The following is a 26973-nucleotide window of genomic DNA, read 5'->3' as shown; positions in this document are numbered from 1 at the left end:
TGTAAGTAAACAAACACACAAACACACAAACACACAAACACACAAACACACAAACACACAAACACACAAACACACAAACACACAAACACACAAACACACAAACACACAAACACACAAACACACAAACACACAAACACACAAACACACAAACACACAAACACACAAACACACAAACACACAAACACACAAACACACAAACACACAAACACACAAACCTGCATATGCAAAAGACAAGAGGACCAACAGAGAGAGAGAAAAAAAGAAAGAAAAAAAAAAAAAACAGAAGATACGGGACGGGTAACAGAGCCAGAAGCCGACTGTGCAATGGGACTGTGAAGCAGTACACTTACAAGTGGCTACATGATTGAGTTTCCAGATTTTCCACCCCCCCTCCAAAATGTTCAAAAAAAAAAAATAATCAGGAGACCAGCTTCCCTCCCCCCCGCCAATCATGAGATTATTTAAAAAAAAAAAAAAAAAAACCACACACTCCTATTTTAAAGGCAATCAATTTTGGGTCCTTTTATTTGCTTTTTGGATTTTGAGCCTTTAGGAATCACATTTTCAAACTTTTCTCTGCAGCCACGAGGCCTGGAAAACTTGCCTTTTTCCCCCCCCCCCAAAGTGAAAGCTGAGATTCTTATGTAATCACATGACCCCAGAAGCTGGGGCTGTAAAAACAAAGCCATTTGCTAGTGGCCAAGGTAATCAGCTGACCCATAGAACCTGTGGGTGACAACCTGAAAAAGAAGAAGAAGAGCATTTCTCTCCTGTTTGCCAGCAAGAGCTCCATCATGCACTCAGCCAGTGGATTGGCAGTCAGAGAAAGGCAGAGAAAAAGAAGAATCATCCCTTTGGCATCTGAGATTGCAACAGCTGATTACATTAGAAGGTTGCACCATAGAGGATGTTGCCTACAGTTCTGTCATGATTTGGATGGGTTCGGTGCAAGCATAGCACATGTTTTCTCGGTCTCTAGAGTTTTAAAAGGTGAAATGAAACTGACAAAAAAAGTCACTTAGATACAAAGGCACTAAGCCACAGGCTAAAACTGAAGGTACATGAAGGATGTGGCTGCTCAGCTGAATATGGTAGAAACCCTGCAAGATGCTTTTAAAAATGAAACTATGCTAGTGATCACCATAGAATCATAGGCCTGGAAGAGACCTCGAGAGGTCACCTAGTCCAGTCCCCTGCACTCATGGCAGGACTAAGTATTACCTAGACCAGGGGTCGGCAACGTTCGGCACGCGGCTCGCCAGGGTAAGCACCCTGGCGAGCGATGTGCTGGCCGCGGCTTCTCACCGCCCCCATTGGCCCGGGACGGCGAACCGGGGCCAGTGGGGGCCGCGATCGGCCGAACCTGCCACGTCAGCAGGTAAATAAAACTGGCCCGGCACGCCAGGGTGCTTACCCTGGCGAGCCGTGTGCCCAACGTTGCCGACCCCTGACCTAGACCATCCCTGACAGGCATTTGTCTAACCTGCTCTTAAAAATCTCCAATGATGGAGATTCCACAACCTCCCTAGGCAATTTATTCCAGTACTTAACCACCTTGACAGTTAGGAAGTTTTTCCTAATGTCCAACCTAAACCTCCCTTGCTGCAATTTAAGCCCATTGCTTCTTGTCCTATCCTCAGAGATTAAGAAAAAAATTTCTCCCTCCTCCTTGTAAGAATCTTTTATGTACTTGAAAACTATCATCATGTCCCCCCCCCACCCCCCAGTCTTCTCTTTTCCAGACTAAACAAACTCAATTTTTTTCAATCTTCCCTCCTAGGTCATGTTTTCTAGACCTTTAATCATTTTTGTGGCTCTTCTCTGGACTTTCTCCAATCTGTCCACATCTTTCCTGAAATGCGGCGCCCAGAACTGGACATAATACTCCAGTTGAGGCCTAAATCAGCACGGAGTAGAGCGGAAGAATTATGCACCAGTCCTATGTTGACCATTTCTGAAACTGGTTTCTGCACCAGCAACATATCTAATGCAATAAAACTAGGAGACCCAAGACCGGTAACAGAGCAGAAAGGCCATCCATGGAAATCAGTGACACTACCAGTGGTCTGGAGTCTGCAGTCCACTGATTAGAAGCAGGTGCTAGTTTTAAAATCCATGCTTGCTCTAGCAAAGAGAAATAATAAAGCTATATTGTGCCTTAGTATTTTTTAAAATCAACCTTTGGAATATGGGTGTTTTTCCAATCAGCCAGCCAAACAAATTGTTTAGTTTCACAGAGCCTAAGACCAGAAGGGATCATTAGAACATCTAGTCTGACCTCCTGCGTAACACAGGCCATTAAATTTCAACCAGATACTCATTTGTTGAGCCCAGTAGCTTTAGTTAAACCAAAGAATCTCAGTCCTCAGGAGACTGTTTGCCACAGACAGAGAACAGAGGAGACCAAGGGGCCACCAAAGCCTGAGACCCTAGCAATGGTAGAGCATTGATTAATTAGAAGAGAGAAAGAGAGAACCCAAAATCACTGCCAATCTGACCTCAGGGATAATTCCTTCCCAACCCACAATACTTGACACAGTGCTGTCCTGTATATTTAGGATTGTATACAGTACAGTCCATCTCCAGCATGCAAGAGTTTAAGGTTCTTTTACCGTTTGTAACTCACACACCCACCACTGCACTGCTGAGCAACAGCTGTTGACGCTAATCTATCCAAACGCCGAATTTCCACAGTGCTCTAAGCAATAATTAATTCTCACCACGCTCTTGCAACGTATTAGCTTTCTGTTCCGTAGTTACGCAGAGAGGTTCTAGGACGTGCCCAAAGCCGCAGAGGGAAGCCAGTGACAATGCTGGGATTAGAATTTAGAAGATCCTGGCTCTCCGTCTTCTGCTCACAACACTAGGCCATGCCTCTCCCACCTGCAGAACTCGGATGGTGTTAAGGGAGCTATGCGGATTTACACCAGCTAAGGATTTGGCCCAACAAATTGAAGTACCATCCTTCAAAATAAAATGTCAAGTATAGAGCTAAAAGCAACCAACAATGTACATTTAAGAGGATCGTTGACTACACACCGTCATCGCAGATGCAATTCTGACATCTACCCTGATGAATGGACACAGGTCCCCATATTGCACGTGGGAACGCGGGATTTTTGTGTTCGGGGTGGTTGTTCTGAAGTTCTGGCCTGCTTGGTTCTTTTCTCCCCATAGTTTCTCCCTTCAGGTTCTGCAGCACTTGGGTTGCTTTTTCTCTGAACTCTCTTCATTTCTTTCTAGAATCGCCACGTCCAACACAGAACACAATATTCTAGGTGTGATCTCATCACCGCTACGCTTCCCTTCTCCATGGCAGGGTGTCTCTGTATATGTAGCTCAAGTTCAAAACAAGTTACATTGCAATATCACATCAATTTCGCTGTCGGCTAAACTAAGGTCTCTTCCAATACAGCTGATCCCAAGGTTCCACAGAGCATTGCTTCCCTCCTGATGCATTATCCCAGGTTTAATCTGACTATGCTACCGCTTTGTACATATTTCTGCTCTTAGGCCCCTTTGCATTTTGCCTGTCCTCCATGATATATCCAACCCTGAGCAAAGCTTACCCCTTAGTTCATATGCAAGATGTCACCATGTGCTAAAGCAAAGCAAATAAAACACATGCTATTCTTATTTGAATTTCTAGTGTAATTATTTTGCCCCTGTTCTTCTCCGTAGAAAAACAGAAAACTGTCAATCAACTTTTCCTAAATATAGGCTGAACACACTGTGTGTTTAACAGATTTTGCTGTGCAAATGGATGTTCTTGACTTGTTTTGAGTAAATATATTGGGGAACAAATTAAATTCTTGCTTTGGATGCCAAAAACTATTTTAAGTTGCTTTCTTATGCTTGAAAGATTTAACAGTTTACATGAAAAGAGGGGCTCTCATTGAAATTTAAGACAATGCCCTTGCACCCACCTCAAACAAAACAGCATTGTATCAGTGCATGAGATTCGGAAGAGACCATTCTGGTGTAACCAGCCAAGCTGATGGTAAGGCAAAATGAAAAAGTAAACAAAGGGCAAAGTTAAAAGTTTAAATGAGATTTGTTTTAATTGTCTAATGGGTTTATACACTAAAGGAAATAGCTTTTAAATTGGATTTGTATTTTGACAGCATCTCTTGCCTTAAAAACCTCAATTAAATAAGATATTAACTTAAAAATCCATAAGACACCAGGAACTTTAAGAAGTGAAACAAAAACAAACTTTCCAAAATTTGAGAGCCTGAAGTTTTGGCACTTAAATAATTGGCCTGATTTTCAAATGTGCTGAACACCCTACACCTCATCAGAAGTCAATGGGAGCTGTGGGTACTTAGCACCTGTGACTGTCAGGTCACTTAAATACTCAGCCTGGATTTTTAAAGTTAGGTGCATACAATTGCATATGTAAATTTTTATTGGTAAATCAACTGGCATGCAACTGATCATTAGTGCACACAATTACCAGATTTGCTTGTGCAATCAAGGTCATTCTGCACACAAATTAGACACACAATTGCATTTAGGGTTTTTTTGTTTTGCACATTATTGCATGTGTCTAGCTTTAAAAACCTCACACCCTGAATCCCTGAAAAGCAGGAATTCTGGGGGGAAAGGAATATACTCCCGCCCTTATCATTAACAAAATTTTAGGCAACTATTAGTAGTTTTGTGGATAACCTAAAATGGTCTGAGAAATTAGGTAAATTTCCACAATAAATTCTGCTCATCTCATCAGATGAGAGACAAAACCTACAGAAACTTATCAGTGAATCAGGGTATTAGCTGCATAGTAACCACATAACCAAGAGGGCCAAAATGGCATCACTTAATTCAGTTTGCATCAATGTCACATTCCAGCCAACAGAACTCCACAAGAAGTTAAATCTGTGTTATTTGGATAGGCATTTAACAGGGCTTAATTAAGCCCTATCTATAGCTGGCTGTAACACTAGTAAGGAGGACAGATAGCACAAATAGTGCCATTTGTACAAATCCCCACCTCTTGTCTCTTCTCTTCCTCCACTTCGCCCCTGTAACATTCGGTTTAAATGCGGATACAGAGACAAACATTATTTTTGTTTCTCCAGAGCTGGACACTAATGCAAAATGAGGTGACCAACTTAGGATGCAAATTAACAAGGGATGGGGATCTGAAGTACAGGCCGAGGTGGGGATCCCAGCTGGGGAGCAGAGAATATTTGGGAACCCAGGGGAAGTGCTGTAGTACTGCAAGACAGCTCTGAGTCTGGGTGCAGAGGAGAGAACAGGAGAGCTACTGGAACGTTTGCTGCAAGGCAGGTTTGAGCCTGGGCCATTAGGAAGAGGAGAGAGAGTCCCTGTAATGCTGCTAGGTAGGTCTGACCCCAGAGAGGAGGGCAATTGAAGAAGGGGTGGAGAAGGAAAAACAGCAGGACCCTCTGATACGCTGTAGAATAGCTCTAACCTGGAAAGCTCAGCATCGCCGCGGGTGGGATAGCTGGAAATGCCTTGGTAATGCAGCAGCGCAGGTTTGAGCTTGGGTGCAAAGCCCAGCCTGTTCCATGGACACAGGGCAGTGAGTGTGTGATCACTGATTGCAGGTCTAACTGGTCCTTCAAATCAAGTCAAGGCTTCTCTCAGTTTAACTCTCCTTCAGGTTTCTATTTCTGTAGGTCACTTTATGCAGAACTTATTCCTACTCTAGAAAATCAGAAGTAAGAAGTACTGGCCCCGATTCTCCTCCACTCCTATGGTATTGTAAGCCACTGGCGTCAATGGAGTGACCAATGGAGCACTTGAGAGAAGGGCCAGATCCTCTTGCTGTGGGGCGTAACTCCATTGAAGTCAATGACGCGGTGCCAATGCACACAGCTGCGACTCTGGCCCATGATGTTTTCAAGTGTAGAAGTGCTGATGTGTGTGGCAAGGGCTATGCGCCACCCTGACGTGCTCCTCAGGAGTTCACATACGAGCTGAGAAACCAAGACAGGCTGCCGAACACTGCATTACTTTCGCCAAGCTGTCCACACATGCTAAGGGTCAGTATTAAAGAGCAGCAGAATCCTTTACATGCGTCTGGGGAGGAAAAATCTGATCCGGTGGCGGATTGTAGTCACCCATTCATAGGTGACTATTGGAAGATCAGAGATTTGGAAACTCCATTCTGTTCAGGACTTTGGTTACATGGACAAATGAACATACAATCTCATCATCTCTCCACTCGCTTGCCCTTCCTACCATGTCAAGGTCAAACTTCTAGTCCTCACCTCCAAAGCCCCACACAACTCCTCTCCAGCCTGCAGATCAAGCCTCCTTTCCTCCAACACCACCCTCCACTCATCTTCCAGGCACTGATGCCTATGCCTGCTCCTGGCTGTGAGATTTTCCATGCTGCGCCCTGCGTGCACAATGACCTCAATGCTCTAGTGAAGTGGTGCCCAACCTTCTGACACAGGAGGGCCACATAAAGCTAAGCACAACCTTGGGTGGGCCAAACAGATTCTACATAAGATTTAAAGTCGCCTGTATTGGTTTTTATTTTAAGTTCAGCTTGTTGCGTTTTGTATTTAGACAGTATTGTCTATTTACACACTTGTGTAAATTAAAGAGATGTAAACATGATGACAAAACACTAATGAATTGGTCGTTAGTATATTGTGTTGAAGCAGGCCATGGGCCTTATGAAATGCTCTGGTGGGCCGTGTATGGCCCGTGGGCCGTAGATTGGGCATCCCTGTGCTAGTTCACAAAACCATTACCCCTTCTTCACAGGCGAGCAGCAGACACCACCGTTTGGTGAACTTAATGCACCCTCTACACACATAGGCACATCGCACATCACTTGAAAGCTTATTACGTCCATTTTAAAGATGAGGTCTCATGTGGAGCTGTCAAGTGGTGCCCTTACCACAGAAATAAGGATAAACAATGACATCGTCAACATGTTGAAAGAACCACTTTGAAATATATGCATTCATTTCTGTTAGTTTAATGACTATATTATTTCAAGACAAAAAATTGGATTTCCTTGTGACCTCAAAGCATCCCAACCACAGTCTAAAGGGAAAAAGAAAATCTAATCCTAAATGTGTACGGGAATCATTGAAATGTAATATCATTGGTGTCATTTCTAGTCATCATCATTAGCATCTTGTTCACCATTATGATTTCTGCTGAGAGTGGGTGGGTTACTACAGTCTTCATTGCCTTGGCATGTACCCAGTTGTGTGCAGGCAAGATTGTTCTGACTACAGACACAGTTGATCGTGCAGCAACCCCTACAGGGGCACACACACAAATGAGGTCTTGTAGAAGCTCAGATGCCTGGAAGAATTCAGGAAGTAGATCATCATCCACATTTTTCCATCCAGGTAGCAATGGCGATCCAATATCTGGTTTGCCTATATGCAAAGACATCCAAAGCTTTGTTTGCCCAGATGCTCTTTTGACATGTTCTTCAAAACTGTCCTCGCATGGTAGGAGTTTGGCCAGTCACGTCTCCTTTTTGATGGCTAGACTGGGGTGCAAGCAAATCAGATCTCTGGGCACCCTTTTCTTTCTCACCCTGGTCATGCAGCACTACTATCAACTGCCTTGCTGCAGAAATTGCAGCCGGTCAGTCACACTCTCCCAATTTTGCAAGATTTCTGAATGGGGTAAACTCCCTTTGTTTAGACAACATTAAACACAGATTTCCCCCCCCCCCAAACCAAATATGGATGACACGGAGTCACACTGTTAATACATGTACAGCAGGAAGCACATTGCAGAAGTCAGGAGCGACTGCGTCACAAGTCCCAGGTACAGGGGTAAAGCGATGCTTGCCAGTTAACATGTGGATGGAAACAAGTGTTCCATTTTTGGAAATTAGTGAACAGAAAAAAACCAAAACATCTGTGTCAAGTGACCAAATTATTATGGTTCCTTTGACACCAAGAGACCCAAAAGCTATATTGGCATATACTGCATGCAGAAGCATCTTTGTGTCTGCTTCCTCTTAGAATCATAGAATATCAGGGTTGGAAGGGACCTCAGGAGGTCATCTAGTCCAACCCCCTGCTTAAAGCAGGACCAATCCCCAGACAGATTTTTGCCCCAAATCCCTAAATGGCCCCCTCAAGGATTGAACTCACAACCCTGGGTTTAGCAGGCCAATGCTCAAACCACTGAGCTATCCCTCCCCTTGTAGAGTACTCTACAAGTCTTGGGCTTCAACACCTCTCTTGGTGACGGACTTTGCTACTTCACCCACTGGAAAAGCCTCCAGCAAGAAGGAGTGTTTGTGTACCTACACTCTCAGGTGCATTTTGAACCATATATTCACAGAGGAAATTTACAAGCGGCTGCTGGTTGGATACCACATTTAGAAGCCATGAAGGCCCCAGGAGTCCAACCAACCACCAATATTTCTTGCATCCAATGTTAGATCCTCTCCAGCACTCTTTCTGTGATTTTCACAGAGTTACTGTTGTCATATCGGGCAAAGACTTCAATTGCAAAATCAGCTGTCTCAAATCCTTTTAGGACCTGCCTCAAGTACTCAGCATCCAATTCATCGAATGTGTGGAATCTGTCTGTACCCATCATTTGTATGACACCCATGGCATCTGATGTACACTGCCGTTTCTTTGTTGCATGCTCTTCACTCATTGAGCTTCCAGCTGATGCCCTTGTCACAGGTGCCCGGAATTGGTCACAGCTGAGAGAGCCCATCTCAGGTCAGACAGTCAGAAAACAGGGCACCCACCTCAAATTGGTGATATATTCTATTAGTAGATTTCACCAAACTAGTAACAAGTGTGCACTCCTGGATCACTACATTAGTTTTACATGAAGCCACGGACAGTCCTCCTTAGGCTCTCCAGCCCCCACTTTACGACCCAGACTGACTGGGCTTTATGAAGAAAGGTTATTAAAACCAAAATCACCCCATATTAGGTTCTTCCAACCCCAAAAGGACAGTACCTTACCCCAAGTCAAGGTAGATTTCAGATCTCACCAAAGATAACGCTGAAGCCAATTTCTTTAGTAATTGAAACTAAAAATTTATTAGCTAAGGAAAAAAAAAAAAGTTATTGACAGGTTAAAGCAGGTGATTACACGTGAATTAAAGTTTGTAATTCCAAATGCTAGTAGGGATATAATATTTGCTAGTTTTCTATGTGTTTTTCTGGGTTGCCCAAAAATAGTTTGGGGACCTCTGTCCTTTTGTTCAGAATCCCCCTGTCAGTATTCACCAGTCCAGAGACAGGGGAGGAGAGAGAAGTGGTAAGGGACCTTTGTTCCCCTTTTTTATATCTTGACCCTTTTTACTGGAAAAGTCCTTGCTGTGTCATGAGGTCAGGCAGTTCCATGGCCCTTCATATGAATTGCAAATTCTTACTTGCTTTTCTGTGTACATGCTGTTTGAGGTGTCTCCAGGGCTGACATGCAGGGGTCATTGTTTATAATCCCTCTGTTATTCCTGAATAGCTAACCTGCTGGCGTTTCTCAGACTCACGTTTGAGTCACAAACATAGCAAAATCTCATAATTCCACACATAAAATGTTGATGCACACATTTTAACAGGACAATAATATTCAGCAGATTATAACTTTTCCAATGATACCTTACAAGGTGCACCTTGTACAATAATTTTGTAAAAGTGATGACCATAATCGTGTAGACCAAGTGGCTCAAAGTCCCCGCCCGCGAGCCATCTGCGGCCCGAGAACCTCCCCACTGCGGCCCGTGGAAACTTTTTAAAAAGTTTTCATCTGGCCCTCGTGGCTGCCAGCCGGGGGGAGTTGGGAGGGGAGCAGGCAGGAGAGATGCAGCTATGCTGCCGACCGTCTGCTGCAGGCGCCGCCCCCTGCGGCTCCCATCGGCTAGGGAAGAGGGACTGAGATACCATCACTAGTCGCCGGGCAGAATCAGCCATGGAGGCAGCATCACTAGTTGCTGGGCAGAGTCAGCCAGGGTGGCATGAGGCCAAGGGAGCGAGGGAAAAGGGTGGGAAAATGGGTTGGGAGGTGGCGTAACTCGTGAGACCCTAGTGACAGCGGGAGGGGGCACGCTGCCTCCGTTCCCCCTCCCCGACCGCTGACTCCGTGGCCAATGGGAGCTCCGGGGGATGGTGCTTGCACAGAGGCAATGTACCTGGTGCCTACAGATAAGATAAGGTGAAGTTAAGAAGAAAGGAAAGAGGTTCTTTCTAGCTGTTGGCACTGCAGGTCTGTGCAATGAAATGGGGCCCTTTATTTACTTTTTTACCCACTGTCCCATGTAATGTTGGTAGGCTGCGTAGGAGAGGCCATCTCAGCAGGAGGCACTGAACCAGATGGGAGCATAATCCCAGACAGACACACAGGGAGGGTTAGAACCACCCACTGCCCCATCTCTTTAGGGTAGTAGCCATGCACCTCACCCCCTGCATCTGACCAGTGGGCAGACCATGACTGTGTCTCCTCCTCAGCCGCTTTTGTGCCCAAGGAGGCCCAGCCCAGCAAGGTCCTGCTGTCGGCAGAGCATGGAGTGTGGGAAAGTGGACCCAACACAACTATCTGACGCACACCTTGCTGCAATCCTGAAGGTTTCAACTGCTCAGTCACTGAGGCCAAACATCAACGAACTGGCAGAACCGAAGCATTGCCAGGTGTCTGGCAAACACTAAAAACTCTCTGGCAGGTGAAGAATTGTATAAAGTTGTATGACAGTTTTATTAGTTCTAAGAAATTCTAAATAAAAAACTACAATATAAACATTTTCTTTTCTGAACACCATCTTCAGTGACATTATCGGCCCGCTGGGAGGATTTGAGGACTGGCACTGGCCCTAAGGTAAATTGAGTTAGTCTACACCAGGGGTCTCAATCTCAGCTTCCCCTTTAGAGAGCATCACAGCCCTAATTCAACTTTGTCTTTTCTTCTTATTGTTCCATCAGCATGGAACGGGGTCATAAGCATAGGTCCTACTGGTGATTAAGAACAGTTGCCATTGAAACATCATCTCTGCATCTTGCTAAGGACAGGGATCTGCAGAAAGCAATTTCTGAACTGACCACTACAGGGACCATCCCTCCCTTGGCAGATCTACATTTGGTCTTCTTGGCCATGTCAGCAAATGTTTTAATGCCAGATTTCTTGACTGGGCTGAAGAAGCTACGTGTTCCATCAGAATCAAATGCACCTCTCACAAACCTCTTCATTTCTTCCTCACCAACATCTGCTATTTTCAGTAGTGAAACTTGTTCATCTGATGAAGTCCACAGATATGTTGATAAGCACCTCTGGATGTGATTCAGGGTCAAATGGATTTGCCATATTGTTGATGACATGGTTGGTAAGAGCTGTAACATGCTCTTCGTGGACTTTGTTGTCACTACTTATTAGGCCACTTCTTTCTCGCATAGCTTTTGCATATTCATAATATGAAGCTGTGTACTGTCATCTTTGACACGAATACTGACCTGTGCATAAACATCACTGAATTGAAAACCTAGTTTCTAGAATATTTCAGAGACTAGCACTGCATGCAAAGGCAGTTACAAGTTAAAACTTTCTACCAGGCAGACTAAATGCTACATTGTATATACAAAAGTTTACAAATGGAGAAGCATTACATTAGGAATTCATGTATTTTTACATCTACCCACTATGCAGTACAAGCTATGGGCATGCAATCTATTGCTACTGGTCCACAACCTTCAATGTGAGACTGATCAGGTCAACAAATCTCAACTGAAAATATAGAAAAAACTTCTATAATCACCTGTGAGATACTTGGACAATTAAGAATGTGCAACATGAAACCATTCCACATTAATATATTGCAAAAATGTTGATTTGCCATTTTTGCAACATGCTAAAACAATGTCATCATTTGAGGGGAAAAATCCTTGCCCATGCAAAACCAATACAAATCTTTTAACATACTGTCATTTGGTAGCTCTGACCCATAATCACCACATTAAGATGTTGAAATTAACTTAAACAGTAATAACTGTAGTCATGGCCATGTTGCAGTGTTTCTGGAACTGTGCAAAAAAGGACACTCATTTTGGGTACCATTGTTTCAGGCTGCCTACAGGCTTACTTCACCGCATGACAGCTCCATATCATACCTCATCTAAACAGTCATAAGATGAGCTTTCAAATGAACTCCATTCATTAAACTCCAAAAATACAGCCCTTTTTGGAGAATTGCCTCAAGCCTACCATCCAAATCTCCCCTAAAAATGCCCACCTTCTGCAACGTCCAGTTTACAATAAACTATTGAAATGATCAGTCAAAAAACCCTACCTAATCCCTTCCTTGGGATAGTCCAGCACAGCGGTTCTCCACCAGGGATACGTGCAGAGGTCTTCCGATGGGCACATCAATTCATCAAGGTATTTGCCTAGTTTTACAACAGGCTACAGAAAGCCCTAGCAAAGTCAGTACAAACTAAAATGTCATACAGACAAGGAGTCGTTTATACTGCTCTATATACACTGTACACTGAATGCAAGTACAATATTTGTAGTCTACTTGATTTATTTTATAATTATATGGTAAAAATGAGAAAGGAAGCAATTTTTCAGTACTAGTGGCTGGGACACTTGTATATTTATGTCTGACTTTGTTAGCAAGTAGTTTTTAAGTGAGGTGAAACTTGAGGGGGGGGGGGGGAAGACGCAAAACAGCTCAGACTCCTGAAAGGGGTATAGTAATCTGGAAAGGTTGAGAGCCACTGTTCTAGAGGATGAAAAAATGTGAGTTTGTACTGACTTCATTAGTGCTTTTTATGTAGCCTGTTATAAAACCAGGCAAATATCTAGATGAGTTGATGTATCCCCTGGAAGACTTCTGCGTACCCCCAGGGGTAAACGTACCCTGGTTGAGAACATTAGAGGTCAAGTTTTCAAGCTTGTCTCTGCAACTATGAGGGTTATTAATTTACCTTTTTTTTTTTTTTTAGGATGAAAATGGAGATTCTCACATTCACATGACTCAAGAAATCAGGGCTTAAAAAAAAAAAAAAAAACCAACTATTGCGACACTTGCAGTAAAATCAGAGGATTTGGAACACCACCTGTAGATCGGCTATGGAGAGCTAGGATTTCTACTGGTGAGATGGGTAGAGAGATGGTCCAAACTATCTGTAACTGATATGGAGAAAACACTGAGCTCTGCTCACACCAGACAAGCATTCAGTCCCTGTTGACCCCCTTATGAAAAATCCTATTCAGTTTAAAGAGAAACTAGAGCATTTGCTTCCTGCTGTAGAAATCTAAGATGGATTTTTTTTAAAATAACCAAACAAACTATCTATAGAGTTTTAGGGTAGACGCTATAGGTATTAAGGGTAATTTCTACAGAACCTTGTTGTTTGCAACCCTATTAGATTGCTAGGACAACATAATTGATAGGCGCCAACATAAGAACATGGAAAGATATCCTATATGGGCATTAATGGAAATTACCTATACATGCATCAGGGAGACAGGAGAAGAAACCCCTGAGGCCTTTCCCGTCACAGTGCAAATCACCAAGTAATAACCCCACTTTGCCTCTGCTAGAGCTTGAGTTTATTGAAGTTAAAATCCCCCCTCAGGGAAATGTACAAGGTACAGTAGCTGACAGGGTGATCCAGACTCTAGCAACAGCAGAGGCGATACAGACATTGACCATTAACCTAACCAGTATATATTACAGCACATGAAAAGATGGGAGCTGCCTTACCAAGTGGGGGGCCAATGCTAACAAGGTCAATTCAATTAAGGTGGAAGTTAGCACTGACTCCCTCCCCCCCCCCCCCCCACTTGGCCTCATTAGCACTGACCCCCCCACTTGGTAAGGCAACTGCCATCTTTTCATGTGCTGTAATATATATACGGCTTCCTGTATTTTTCACTGCATGCTTCTGATGAAGTGGGTTTTAGCCCACAAAAGCTTATGCCCAAATAAATTTGTTAGTCTCTAAGGTGCCACAAGAACGCCTCATTGTTTTTGCTGATACAGACTAACACGGCTACCACGCTGAAACTTAGATGGTTTGTTAATTAACTCCAGCGAGACAAATAAACTAGCTATGGAGCAGAAGGTTAAAAGGCAGGCTGTCCATTCCAAGTCGCCATCAATTTCCTCTACACTGCTGACGTTAGGAGACCAAGGCTCTTTGTGCGGGCGGTTTCTGAAGCCACCACAGCAGATAATTTAATTCTTGTTCTTTTGTTGCATAAATAGAAAAGTCACATTGTACGAGTTGGATAACGCAGAGCCCGCTGGCCAAATGCAGCTCAGAAGAATACAACTTTATTTTTAAAAGACAGCACTCAGAATACATGTCCCAGAGTCACTGAAATAAATAGGGAGGACTGAACGCTAGTATCATCCGCTGCATCTCCCTGAAGAAGAGGGTGGCTGCAATCTGTTAATGCAAATCAAGCGCAGCCTTCAGGATCCTGGTAAATTGCCAGTGCAACTGACTGGGGCAAGATTTGATCACAGGGGCTCTGCATGGTCTGGCAGCCCACGTGGAGCTGTGAACAGGGCCGGCTCCAGGCACCAGCTTACCAAGCAGGTGCTTCGGGCGGCCACTTCGGAGGGGGGCAGCACGTCCAGCTGTTCGGCGGCAATTCGGCCAACGGTCCCTCACTCCTGCTCGGAGCGAAGGACCTCCCGCCGAATTGCCGCCGCAGATCGCGGCCTTTTTTTTTTTTTTTTTGGGCTGCTTGGGGCGGCCAAAACCCTGGAGCTGGCCCTGGCTGTGAAGGTTGCACTGTGTGATGGAACTAGGATGTGTCCCATAACATGACAACAATCAGATGCCTGTCAATTAAGCGCTCACCTTCCCTTCAAAGAAACTATTTTTTTAGTGTAGAAGCTTCAAGCAGTATTGCCAGTCTCAGAAGATCAAAAAATCATGATTCAGATCCTGAAACATCATGTGATTGGCCCCACAAATCATGAGATTTAAAAATCAAACATGCCTTTCATCTGTAATTTGACTTTTTAACTCCCCTCTACTCTCCTGGCAACCCGTGTTTGATCATTTCAGGTGGAAAAGTAAACCTTTAATGCAGAAACAGAGCTTTTTTTCCAGGTCTGGGAAAGGTGCTTCTAGCATCACAGCAAAATGCAAAGTGGAACAGCTTGTTTACAATATGTGCTAGCTACGTATGCTAAGGGACCATTCAAGGTAGAGTGGCCCATTAACACCTCTCCAGTCATAGGACAAAAAAAGGGGGGTTAGTGGGTTAGATTGTTGTAAAAAGCCATAAATCCAGTGTCTCTGTTCAGTCTATGATTTTTTAGGGTCTAGCAGAGTTAGAAATTTAAGCCCCAGGCTCATCTTTTGAAAGTGTTGTGTGGGTTTCCTTTGAGATGAGGATGGAGAAGGGAGTTCACCCACAGGCGACAGACAGGACTTTTGTCTTGCATCATTTTCCTGTGCGAGTTCATTCAAGAGCACAGTGACTGTCTGGTTTCACCCACATTGTTGCTATTGGGTCATTTAGTGCACGGGATGGGGTGCACCACTGGTTGTCATAGGCAGGTGTAGTAGGATCCATGGAGCTTGAAAGGTGTGTGTTGGGGAGGCACTGATCATTGTAGCAGTGAACTGGAGAGATGTCTGGAGGTTTTGCATCTGTTGTCCTGGCAGAGTCTGGTGTCACTTTGAGTTGGTGGGTCCTGGTCTGTGGGGAGCTTGCTTCTGATGATGAGCTTGGAGAGGTTGGGGGTTGCTTGAAGACCAGAAATGGGAGTTCAGGAACGATTTCTTTCAAGAGGGGGTCCCCAGGGAGTACAGGTTGTAGTTGTTTGACGATACCCCAGATGGGTTCCAGTGTGGGGTGGTAGGTTACAAGAGGAGTTTATTTCTGTATTGAAGCAAGTTCTCACTTGATTTATGGCTTATTACAACAATCTATAACCCACTATCCCCCCCTCCCCTTTTTGTCCTAGGACTATGGATGGGCCACTCTACCTTACAATATTTGCCAACTACTTCTGCTAAACTATCTGTTCCACCTTGTATTTAGCTGTGACACCAGGAGTACCTTTTCCAGACCTGAAGAAGAGCTCAGTAGCTTGTCTCTCTCACCAACAGAAGTTGTAATATCTTTTATTGGACCCTCACCTACCTTGTCTCTCTAATATCCTGGGACTGACATGACTACACCTTCACTGACTACAACCTTTAATGCACGCACACCTCTCCCTGGCTGCTGAGATGGAGAGTCAGTGTACGCTGAAGGTATACAAACCTATTTAGGAGAATTGGAAGGGAGAGGTCACAAAATGGTTAAGACTTTGTTTTATCTGAGCTCCTCCTAAGCAGCGAGAGACTCCTTTCAATATCATTGTAATGCTTCTGTGAACGGTATCTCATTTTTAGGATGGATGTCCCCTCAAAAGTATCCCTTCAAAAATGGAAAGATGGGGTGTAAGGAAGGCAACTATGCTGGTGGGGAAAAGGGGGCACATTTCTGTTAAGTTCTTGCACAAAGAAGTGCTCAGTGGAGAGCTCCATAGCGTGATAAAGATAAAATAGGATGGAAAAACCTAATTCATACTTATTTTGAAATATACCATACAAGGCCTATAAAATGGAGCTGAAAAATGAACACAAGGCACTCTCAAAGTAGCAAATTTTCCAGTTATTTTTCAATAATGATTTATATGAGCTGCAAAGACCTTCACATGCAAGAATATCTTTGCAACGTGAGCCAGCTTTCAGAGCCTTTTATATTTATTAATTATATTTATAATCCCTAAATATTATGGTTAAATAATCCATTCAGTCACATTCAAAGTATCTCAAAAGTCATTTTAAATTTTTCTTCTCTGGATAATTTTGATCACTACATAAATATATACATTGTTCAGTAATTACAATAAATTTTGTTGTTTTTTTTTTAAAAGCTTCATAATTGTCCAAATAGCTAAAAATATTTTTTATTTTAATTATTCTTCCTTCCTGCAGCCTCTCCCCTTCCCTGAACTCAGCAGCACCCCACCCCACAGTCCCATCAGTCCCCACCCCCAGCCTCACCTCTGCTTCTCCTAAGGCTCTTCACATACCCCCACACCAGGGAGGCTGCAGCAGGATCTCGTCTCCCCCTTTCCCAGCCTGGAGGGTGTCAGCTCCTGGAGCTCTTCTTCCCCTCCTCCCCCTGCCTCTTCCCAGGCCAGGTGCTGCAGAGGGTAGGGGAAAAGAGCAGATGCATGCACTGTCCTGTCTGTATTTCTCACATGGGGGAGAAGGTGAGAGTGGAGCCAGGCCAAGGGGAAGAGAATCTGCCGGCTTCCCGCAGGGCTGAACTTCACAAGGGGGCTAGAGCTTCTCACCAGACGGGCTCCAAAAATCTTCCAAAACCCTGTCCCTTGTGATTTAAAAAAATGGCAAAGTTGGCGACACTGTTTGAGGCACCATACAGCTCTACACAGAGCAACCCCAGGGCTCTTCTTGTTGTAACCTTTCAGGGGAAGAGGAGGAGGGTGGTGGGAAGGAAAGGAGGACAGCATCTACACTACAGAGTTAGGTTGACGCAAGGCTGCTTACGTTGACCTAACTCTGAAAGTGTTTACGCTACAATTTCGCTCCCACCAACAGAACTCACCCACTACACCCACTTAATAACTCCACCTCCACGAGAGGCGTAGAGTCAATCTCCATGTAGCTAAGTCAACACAGCATCAGTGTAGACGCTGCGTTGCTTACATCAACTGTTGCGGGCTTTCAGAAGCCGTCCCACTATGCCTAGGGTGACCAGACGTCCCGATAAAATCGGGACCGTCCCGATATTTAGGCGTTTGTCCCATGTCCCAACATTTCACGGTACTCCCTTTTTTTCTTCCTCCGCCGGTGACCGCCCCCCATGTGTCCTGATATTTTCTTCCTCTCATCTGGTCACCCTACCAATGCCCCACACCGGTTCAATCGGTGCATGCGCTCCTGGTGAGGACCCAGACCCCCGACACAAGGAACAAAGTGTAGACACGCACAAGCGATGTAATTACTGCGGCAGCTGCGTGCCTACTTAAGTTAGGTCGACTTAATTTTGTAGCGTGGCCATGCCCGTAGGATCCAATCTGGCAAGGCGCTGAGCACCTCAGATTGTAAAAGCTTCAGGGCAGCGACTTGTCTCATTTGTTGGTAAAGTGCCAGGCAAGTTTATGATGCTGTAACAATAATTAATTAAATGATGTGGTTTTGCTCTAGGGCAATGATTAGCAGTGAAGAAAGGCTGAAGGGATGAAAGCTCTTCAATTAACCTCCCAGCTAGATTTCAGAGTGGTAGCCGTGTTAGTCTGTATCAGCAAAAACGAGGAGTACTTGTGGCACCTTAGAGACTAACAAATTTATTTGGGCATAAGCTTTTGTGGGCTAAAACCCACTTCATCAGATGCATGGAGTGAAAAATACAGTAAGCAGTATATATATTACAGTACATGAAAAGATGTGAGTTGCCTTACCAAGTGGGGGGTCAGTGCTAACCAGGCCAATTCAATTAAGATGGAAGTGAGCTATTCTCAACATGAATCAGGACTTCTCCTGGTTTCTCCCAGCTAGAGTGTAACTTCCAGGGGGCTATTGTAAATCTCCCTTAAAGTCTTATCAATACTCCTCTTACAACTACCTCAGTAAACAATGCAAACCTCTGACCTCCCAAGAATAATTTTAGAGAGGGCTTGCATCAATAATCAAATTAAATCACAGGTGAAGAGAGGGAGAGAGAGTCTCAGAAAGCGTTCCAGAGCTTTGTGTTTCCTAAAGGAATGAACTACAATGTGGTCAGTTTCCAGCTGTCCTTAATTATGGCTCTTAGAGTCATGTTGTCACTTCCAGGATTAGCTCTAGGAAAGGCAGGTGGAGATGGCCCTTTACCAGTGTTAAGTAGGAGAAACCACCACCCACAAAGCAAACCTTGTACAAGCTGCTGGAGAGTCCTCCAGATAAAGACAGTTCCTGACAGAATCAGCACGTGTACAGGACTTCTATCCCCCGCTGCGTTGCCACTTCTGCACTCCTCCTGCCTGACATTACACAGAGCGTTTGACACTTTGCCCAGGAATGAGGTCAAACAGTAGCACCAGATCAAGGCTTTGAAAGGCCATGAGGAACCTGAGGTGCAGCAAAAATGAATTCCGCCATCTTGAACAGAATAGGCAGGCGTATTTGTTCCAGACATTTACTCCCCGCAACGGAAGGGCCAAGGCAACACATGGCACTAGCCCCTTTTCTACTTTTTCAATACAAGTTTGAAAGACCTCCAAAGACCTCCTCAGAGCTAGGACCTGGCCATCTCCGAGGCTGACTCCCAGACAGCTGCAGTCCACAGCTGGAGGAGACCAGATTAAGACTCTGGGGACCACGGGGCAAAGTCCTTGGGCCAACTAAAGTCAGCAGCAAAACTCCCACTGATTTCAATAGGGCCAGAATTTCACACAGAGGGTTCTTAGCTCTTGGACCCCACCTCTGGGCTTCTTCACATAAGGATCAAGACTGAGCCCAGGTCTGATCAACATGCAAGGCCTGCCTTTTTGCTAAACCCTTCCTACCCATTGACATCCTTCTCATGGCTCCTGGTCAGTGGAGGGCTAAAGAAAGAGTGAGAAAAAGAGGAACAGAGTCAGATCAGCGAAGAGACAGCTCCCTTCTGAACGGTGTTGTACTACCACCATTCTTGTGACAGACAAGTTCTTCGAGAAAGGGATTGAGAGGCAGAGCAGGAACAGTTTTCTTTTACCCCTTCCTTCCCAGCCACCTTCCACCCCAGGGTCCTTTGTTATTTCTCACCATTAACCATTTGCCTAGGATTGTAAATTCTTTAAAGCTGTGCTTGTCTTACTGGTACATAAAGCATTATGCTCACCAATAATAAACTGATAACACTTTGCACTGGTAGAACACTCTTCTGAGGCCATCAAAGCCCCATCAAAGATGGCTGTGTCATCATCCCCAGAGTACACACGGGGAAAGAGTTGAAGTAAAATGCCCAGGGTAACCCAGCAAGTCAGTGGCAGAGTTGGAAAAGTTAGAACCTGGGAGTCCTGACTCCCAGACCTGTGATCTAAAACCACACTAGGGAGGTCTATCATAATGTACGCTATCATTGAAACAAAGCTTGATCTAGACGGAATCCCTCCTGCTCTTAGGTTGCTTAGATTAGGAATAAAGATAGGGAAGTGAAGATGGATTTGTTTGTTAGCATTCACATTAAATAGAATGATTACACCCCACTGACGTCATAACAGTAGAAGAATGTACCTCTGGAAGGTTGAGCTAGATGCAGAGGTCTTTTAATGTAATATTTACTTGGCAAAGAAACCACCACTCTTATCTAAATACCAACAGAACAAACAATAAAAACACGACACAAACATACCCCAACACACACACACACACACACACACACGATCCAAGCCTGGAGCAATAGGAATAAACTAGTCTATTATTTCTACCTCACGTTATTCCTGCAGAAATCCTTTTCCCAAAACCGGATAGTTTTCTATTCCTTGCATCTACCACACATTTCTCTCCTCACCGTGTTGGCTTGCCTCCAGAAACCTTAACTCCTGAGCTGCTCTCGGCACAGCTAAGATCATTCCACTCCTGCTCTCTAACCAGCCAATCAGCGATGCTAGTAATGACTGAACAGGTTTGTCTCTGTGACATGCCCAGTTAATGCCAGTGATCAGTTTGCGGCATTAATCGACCCTCCACCTGGAATTTTACGGAGAAATTTCTAGGACACCAAGATTCATTCCAATCAGCCAAATTCATTTTTATTTAAATGTGGAGTGAAAATGTGTGCTCATGTAGATAGACTGAAAGGCCTAGAAACAGCGAATCCCTGGAACAGAGCTAGGATGACTTAATTGTGTGTGTAAAACTGGTATCACTAAAGCACTGGGAAAAGTGACCATGTGGAATAGGGAACAGAGATATTTACAATCTAGACAAGAAACTAGATTATTATAGCAAAAAGAACAGGAGTACTTGTGGCACCTTAGAGACTAACAAATTTATTAGAGCATAATTAGTCTCTAAGGTGCCACAAGTACTCCTGTTCTTTTTGCGGATACAGACTAACACGGCTGCTACTCTGAAACCTAGATTATTATAGGTTAAAAACCAAAAGGAAAGCATAGATTGTGGAGCACTTATTACGTGTCATAAAAAGGAACATAAGAATGGCCGTACTGGGTCAGACCAAAGGTCCATCCAGCCCAGTATCCTGTCTGCCGACAGTGGCCAATGCCAGGTGCCCCAGAGGGAGTGAACCTAACAGGTAATGATCAAGTGATCTCTCTCCTGCCGTCCATCTCCACCCTCTGACAAACAGAGGCTAGGGACACCATTCCTTACCCATCCTGGCTAATAGCCGTTAATGGACTTAACCTCCATGAATTTATCCAGTTCTCTTTTAAACCCTGTTATAGTCCTAGCCTTCACAACCTCCTCAGGCAAGGAGTTCCACAAGTTGACTGTGCACTGTGTGAAGAACTTCCTTTTATTTGTTTTAAACCTGCTGCCCATTAATTTCATTTGGTGGCCCCTAGTTCTTATATTATGGGAATGAGTAAATAACTTTTCCTTATTCACTTTCTCCACACCACTCATGATTTTATATACTGCTATCATATCCGCCCTTAGTCTCCTCTTTTCCAAGCTGATAGGGCAAACAAACATCAACACTAGGCCCATGATGACCGCCGACGTGAACATCTGTAATGTTTTTGTGGCACCAACTTTTTCTCCCATTTACAGTGCGCTTAGAACCCAATATTTAAAGTCTTAGAAGCTGAAGATCCGCCAGTTAACTACAGGATAGACAACTGCAATGAACCTGTCCCAACATGCCTCATTCCTGACTAAGAAGAGCCAACTAAATGATTGAGGGTGTCTACCCAGCAGCTAGTGGGAGATGTGATTCCCAGTGCAGGTAGATATAGAGAGAGATTAGATAGATATTAGCTCTGCTCAAGCTAACACACTAAAAATAGCAGCAGTTTAAGCTAGTTACCCAAATAAAATCCCACCTCCGAGTATGTATTCATGAGGCCAGCGTGAGCCATTGCATGCATATCACTATTTTTAGCGCACTGGCTCAAGACAGTGCTAGCACATCTATATCTACTGGAGGTGGGAATCACTCTCCCAGCTGCTGTGTAGACATACCGCAAGAGGTGATTTCTTGCCTAAGTCCCATTAATCACCAGCTTCTCTGTTAAGGCTGCCAAAAAGGGTGTGAGTAAGTACCATTTATGATGGTTTTTTTGCCATGTGGACACTTGTCCATTAGTGACCGGTCTGAGACACCAAAATCATTCTTTACATAGATCACTGAATAACCACCAGATGGTAACAATTTTTACTCACTGCTACTCTAGGCTGAACATGAATATACACGATTTTGTATCCAATTACCCAACCACATAGCCAACCACTTTGCCACATATTTCTGCCTGACGTAAGAAAGTATCTTCCGGAAATAAACCGAGAGCTTTGGTGAAAAGCGGACACAAGCGCCACATCTGAAGGAACATCTTACATCCTTGCATAACAGAGATCTCAGAAGCGGAAAGAGGATGTGTCCAGTATTCCATTGTGAATTTGGTACTGAATAAGACATCGTTCTTCATTCAATACAAGGCTCAAATTCATCACCAGGGAAATTGCTGAGATCATAAACTCCCAGCGCTCAAGCTGGAAATCAATGGAGGAGGAGGGATTCTCATTCTAAATATAAAACCTAAAAAGGATACATAACAGGGACACTCTAAGTGTGTTTAAGCACAAAAATACACCAGCCTTAAAAGCATAAGTGCCTGATTTTCCCTTTGCGGGGGCGGGGGGGGGGGCGGCTCAGCCCCAGGCCCCATCCCCACTTCATCCATTCCCACAAGCTCCCACGCCCACCTCTCTCTGCCCCCACCTCTCTCTGCCTCCTCCCCCAGTGCGCCCCATCCCCGCTCCTCCCCCTCCCTCCCAGCACCTCCTGTATGCCATGGAACAGCTGATCGTGGCAGCCGGGAGGCGCTGGGAGGAGTTGATCGGCTGGGGCAGCCACAGATTTGGCACCTATGCTTAAAAGCAAGTGAAAATTCCCTGGAGCATCTGTCACAGTTCAAGGCAACTGCACCTGTATTCCCCCTTTGTGGTCCAGCAAGGGCACCCACTTGTAGGCTTCTAGCTCCCCAGCTATCACCTCTCTTGGCGGGAGACCGTCTCCCTTCAGACCGGGGTTTTTCCAGGCTGCACAGTTCCCAGCCTACATTGTGATATCCCCAGCAAGCCAGACGGCCCAAACAGCCAGCAGCTGCACACTGCTTTCTCGCCAGAGGCTATAAACAGCGCAACTGCCCACAGTGATAAGTTACCCACACAGCCCTTTCTAAGCAAGGACAATTAAGGTGAAAGCATTACAGAGAAAACAGATTAAAAACAATAAAATAACCTACATGCCGGCTAATAAGTTTACCAGAGATCACCCACAGCTCCAACAAGGGCTCTGGTAAGTGATCATTCCTTCAAACCCCTCCTAGGGTTCTTTTGTGAGTGGTCACAATTTTATATCAGCTTTAGCTCGGAATACACACAGTCACAGATAGTTAATGCTTTCCTTTATACAGCTTGGGCTTTGATCTTGGCCTCAAGTAGCAGGTGAACAGCAGGCAATGGTTCTCTTCTCAGGGCATAGCTTCAAAAGGCTGGGTCTTTGCAAAATCCCTCCTCTGGTTATGCATTCACCTCCTCTCCAGGAAACCAACTTAACTTTGTCCCAAAAGTTCATTCTTGCCTAGCAAATAGTCCTCTGAAGCTCCTAACACCTCCCAGGGGTCACACTGGTCACATCTCCCCCTTAGCAAAGTTACCTATGAGCCCACAATAATGGATACATGTTGCATTTTTAATACAGTGGGCTCCAAAGCTATTTCAACTTTATTCAGTCAGGTTTTTTAAAGGCAATTGCTATATCTTTCAGAGCATCCTTTCGGGATAACCTTTTCATACCTTTTTTTAAAATAAAAGATTGGGTGCTGAGCAACCAGCTTATCTTCAACACTTTTGCTTAACGCAACTATTAATGTCTGGCTTTAAATATACACAACTCTTCTCTCAGACCATAGAGTGGCATTACATTCTTCCCACCAAGCAATGATTTATATGTATCTGTTATTTAAAGGAAATAAAGTCTGGCAAATGCCAGGGGGATGGCATAATGCTCACTGCATTTGTCTCCCTATATTACCACGTCGTGGGGAACAGAGGGTAATCCTGTAACTATTGCGGTATGCTTACCTCTCACTTTGCTAGTATTGAAATTAGTGGAATAACTCTCCTCTATGCAAACCATTCCGGAGGAGAAGAGGGTGAGGTCTCCCCCATGTAGGGTGACCAGATGTCCCGATTTTATAGGGACAGTCCCAATTTTGGGGTTTTTTTCTTATATAGGCTCCTATTACCCCCCACCCCTGTCCCGATTTTTCACACTTGCTGTCTGATCACCCTACCCCCATGCCACATGAATCACACTCTCTATTAAATCAGTTCCTAGAGGCCAAGCAGAGGATGAACCAAGCCCTGCAATTCTTTTTTCGTTCTTTACAACCCAAGGGATGTCACTGTCCTAGTTCCCTGGTTTAGTGTGTAGGAACAGGCGTTTTCTTTGCTGCCCCCGTGCTGTTACTGTTCGGTTGCTTTTTAAAGCAGTCAGACAACATTATGGGCCCGATTCCAGCTTCATTAAATAAGTGCAATTCAGTGAGAGCTGTCAGGGAGGGCAGGGGGCCTCTGACCTCCATCCACCATTCTGATCTGGTAGCATTTTACATTCACCTTGCTTTGTGTACCAGGCCTTCCATCTAGAACTAATCGTAGCTAAAGGTAACTCCTGGAGAATAGAAACAGTCATGGCAGAAGCATTCTCCCAAAGACACACCACTCCTTACTGAGTCAATGTCATCTCTCTGTAACAGCAATCACTGAAAACCAAGATGAGCATGCTTGAGATAAAAAACAGCTGATCAGTGTCCCTGCATAAAATGTCCGATAATCCCTGCACAGACGAGGCATCTGGCGTCCAGAGCAGGATCCCAGAGAGATGAATGTGAAAACTATCCACTGCATAGTCCCCTAACCTTTCCCTGACATCAGGAAAAAGAGACCCTGATTCATCCCCCCGCAGCAACAGCTTGATGTTAGCAGAGGAAGGCATACATAGCATAGTGACAGACTCCGGAATCTGAGAATGAAAGGGGAAAGCACTAGGAAATGTTGTGCTAGGTTTTAGAAGAGAGGATGAGACAAGGAGGAAGGTGGTGTCGAACTCCTTTAATCCCCCACCCTTGGGTGCCATGCTTAGCACCCTCCAGCTAGCGAAGCACAAAGAGCTGCTCGGATTGCCATGCAGTGCTTTCTAAAAATCAGGAGAGCTTTTCTGTTCAGTCTACAGCCAGCAATGAGTTTCAAAGGGAACAGGCCTGATCCTTCCCCCCACCACACACACACCCCTGCTGATCCCCACTAGAGCACACAAGCGGGTTGGAAACCTTGCTGTGAAATTTCACGTTCTCGCCTAGCAAACGCTTGAGACACCTGCGGTGACCCCAAGTGCAGCAGCCCCCTGAAAACCTGTTTAACATTTTTGATTTCCTCCACCGGGCATCTCCTCCAGAGATAAACCCGGGGGCCAACCAGCACCGGGGCCTGGCAGCCCAGAGGAGAGCTGCTCTCTGACAGATTTGGCTGGCTAGCATCTCAGGGAGAGAGAGGGTCTCACGCCATTGGGCCCATGTTACACGCCTGGCCCTATAACATTTCCCATGCCAGGATCCATGGGGCTGCCCAGAGAATAGCCTTTGAAAGGCTGCGTTCGACCCAAGCACTTGGATTTATGGGCAAGGCAGCAGGTGGGGAGAGCTTTGCAGCCTCCCTGGATTTAATCCATCCGCCCACCCCATGTCACAAGCTCATTTCACTCCCTCCCTGTCTGCAGAGTCTCACGCTGGGACCCCTCTGTGTAATACACCCCGCAGCCATCCACTGGGGAACCCCCTGGGGACAGCCCCCCTGCGGTGCCATGCCGGGAAATCCCCCTCCACGCAGGGCAGGGGAGCAAGGGCAGAACAGCTCTGTGTGTGTGGAGGGGGGGTGTCAGCTGCAGCCAGGCAGGCGGGGACGGCAGAAAGCTGCCCGGGGAGGGGGTAAATGCACAGGTCTGATCTGCAGGGGAAAGCAAAGCACGTCCTGCCTGCCTGCAGCGCGGCTCCCTGGCCTCAGCTGTTTGTGACCACACACACACACACACACACACACCACAACACACACACACACACTCCCCACCCCTCTTCCACCGGCCGTCAAGCAACGCACCCCCCATCTCTCAAAGCCCCTCTGAGCCACAGCAGCTGCGGCCCCCAGGGGCTAGTCCGGGCTGGCTAGCACTAGCCACCCCGCCCCGGCTGGGCTGTCAGTGCCTTCGGGAGTGGGGAGGAAAACTGGGGGGGTGGGGAGGAGACTGCAGCGCCCCCAGCCCCCTCTCCTTGCATTGACACGTCCCCAGTAAAACCAGCTCGCCCAGCACCCCGGATTCGGCTCGCCCGGTGCCCCGGCTTGATTTACCTTCTCCTGGGCTCGGGTGAGTTTCTTCTGCATGTTGCTGGCTATTTTCCCCGCGGTGACTCCCTTGCCCATCTCAGCCATCTTGCCTTCCTTTCCCCCCGCGCGGCTGCACTAATCAGAGCAGGGGGAAACCCGGAGCGAAACAATGGCCATCGCCTTCTCCAGGAGCCAGGCGCCAGGATACAGCCTTTTAAAGACACAGCGCACCAAAGCCGCGGCCGCTTCTTAAAGGGACCGCTCGCTCTGCGACTGACAGCTTCCTCCTACGACCCAGCGCACAGCCCGGGCTGCAAGGTGGCAGGCCCCTGCAGTGAGAAATCTCTGCTCAGACCTATCAGCCCTCCTTTAACTTTCCAAGCCATTCCTCCCCCGCGCCCTCCCATCAGCTCTGCTCCCACTCTGA

The 26973-nt window shown here is 45.6% G+C and overlaps 1 protein-coding gene across 8 annotated transcripts in view; it reads right to left on the bottom strand.

Annotated features, from left to right (window-relative positions):
- BIN1 (bridging integrator 1) overlaps nt 1–26677 on the bottom strand; it is a 154629-nt gene extending 127952 nt beyond the window's left edge. For all 8 annotated transcript variants that reach the window (XM_065412904.1, XM_065412905.1, XM_065412911.1 and 5 more), the window contains exon 1: nt 26571–26677. In XM_065412904.1, the coding sequence (XP_065268976.1) occupies nt 26571–26651 (81 nt within the window). In that variant the 5' untranslated portion in view covers nt 26652–26677. The remainder of the gene's footprint in view (nt 1–26570) is intronic.
- Between the last annotated feature and the right edge of the window lie 296 nt (nt 26678–26973).

The sequence above is a fragment of the Emys orbicularis genome, chromosome 11, assembly GCF_028017835.1.
Source record: "Emys orbicularis isolate rEmyOrb1 chromosome 11, rEmyOrb1.hap1, whole genome shotgun sequence".
NCBI lineage: Eukaryota > Metazoa > Chordata > Testudines > Emydidae > Emys > Emys orbicularis.
This window is presented reverse-complemented; position numbering and strand designations above follow the sequence as displayed.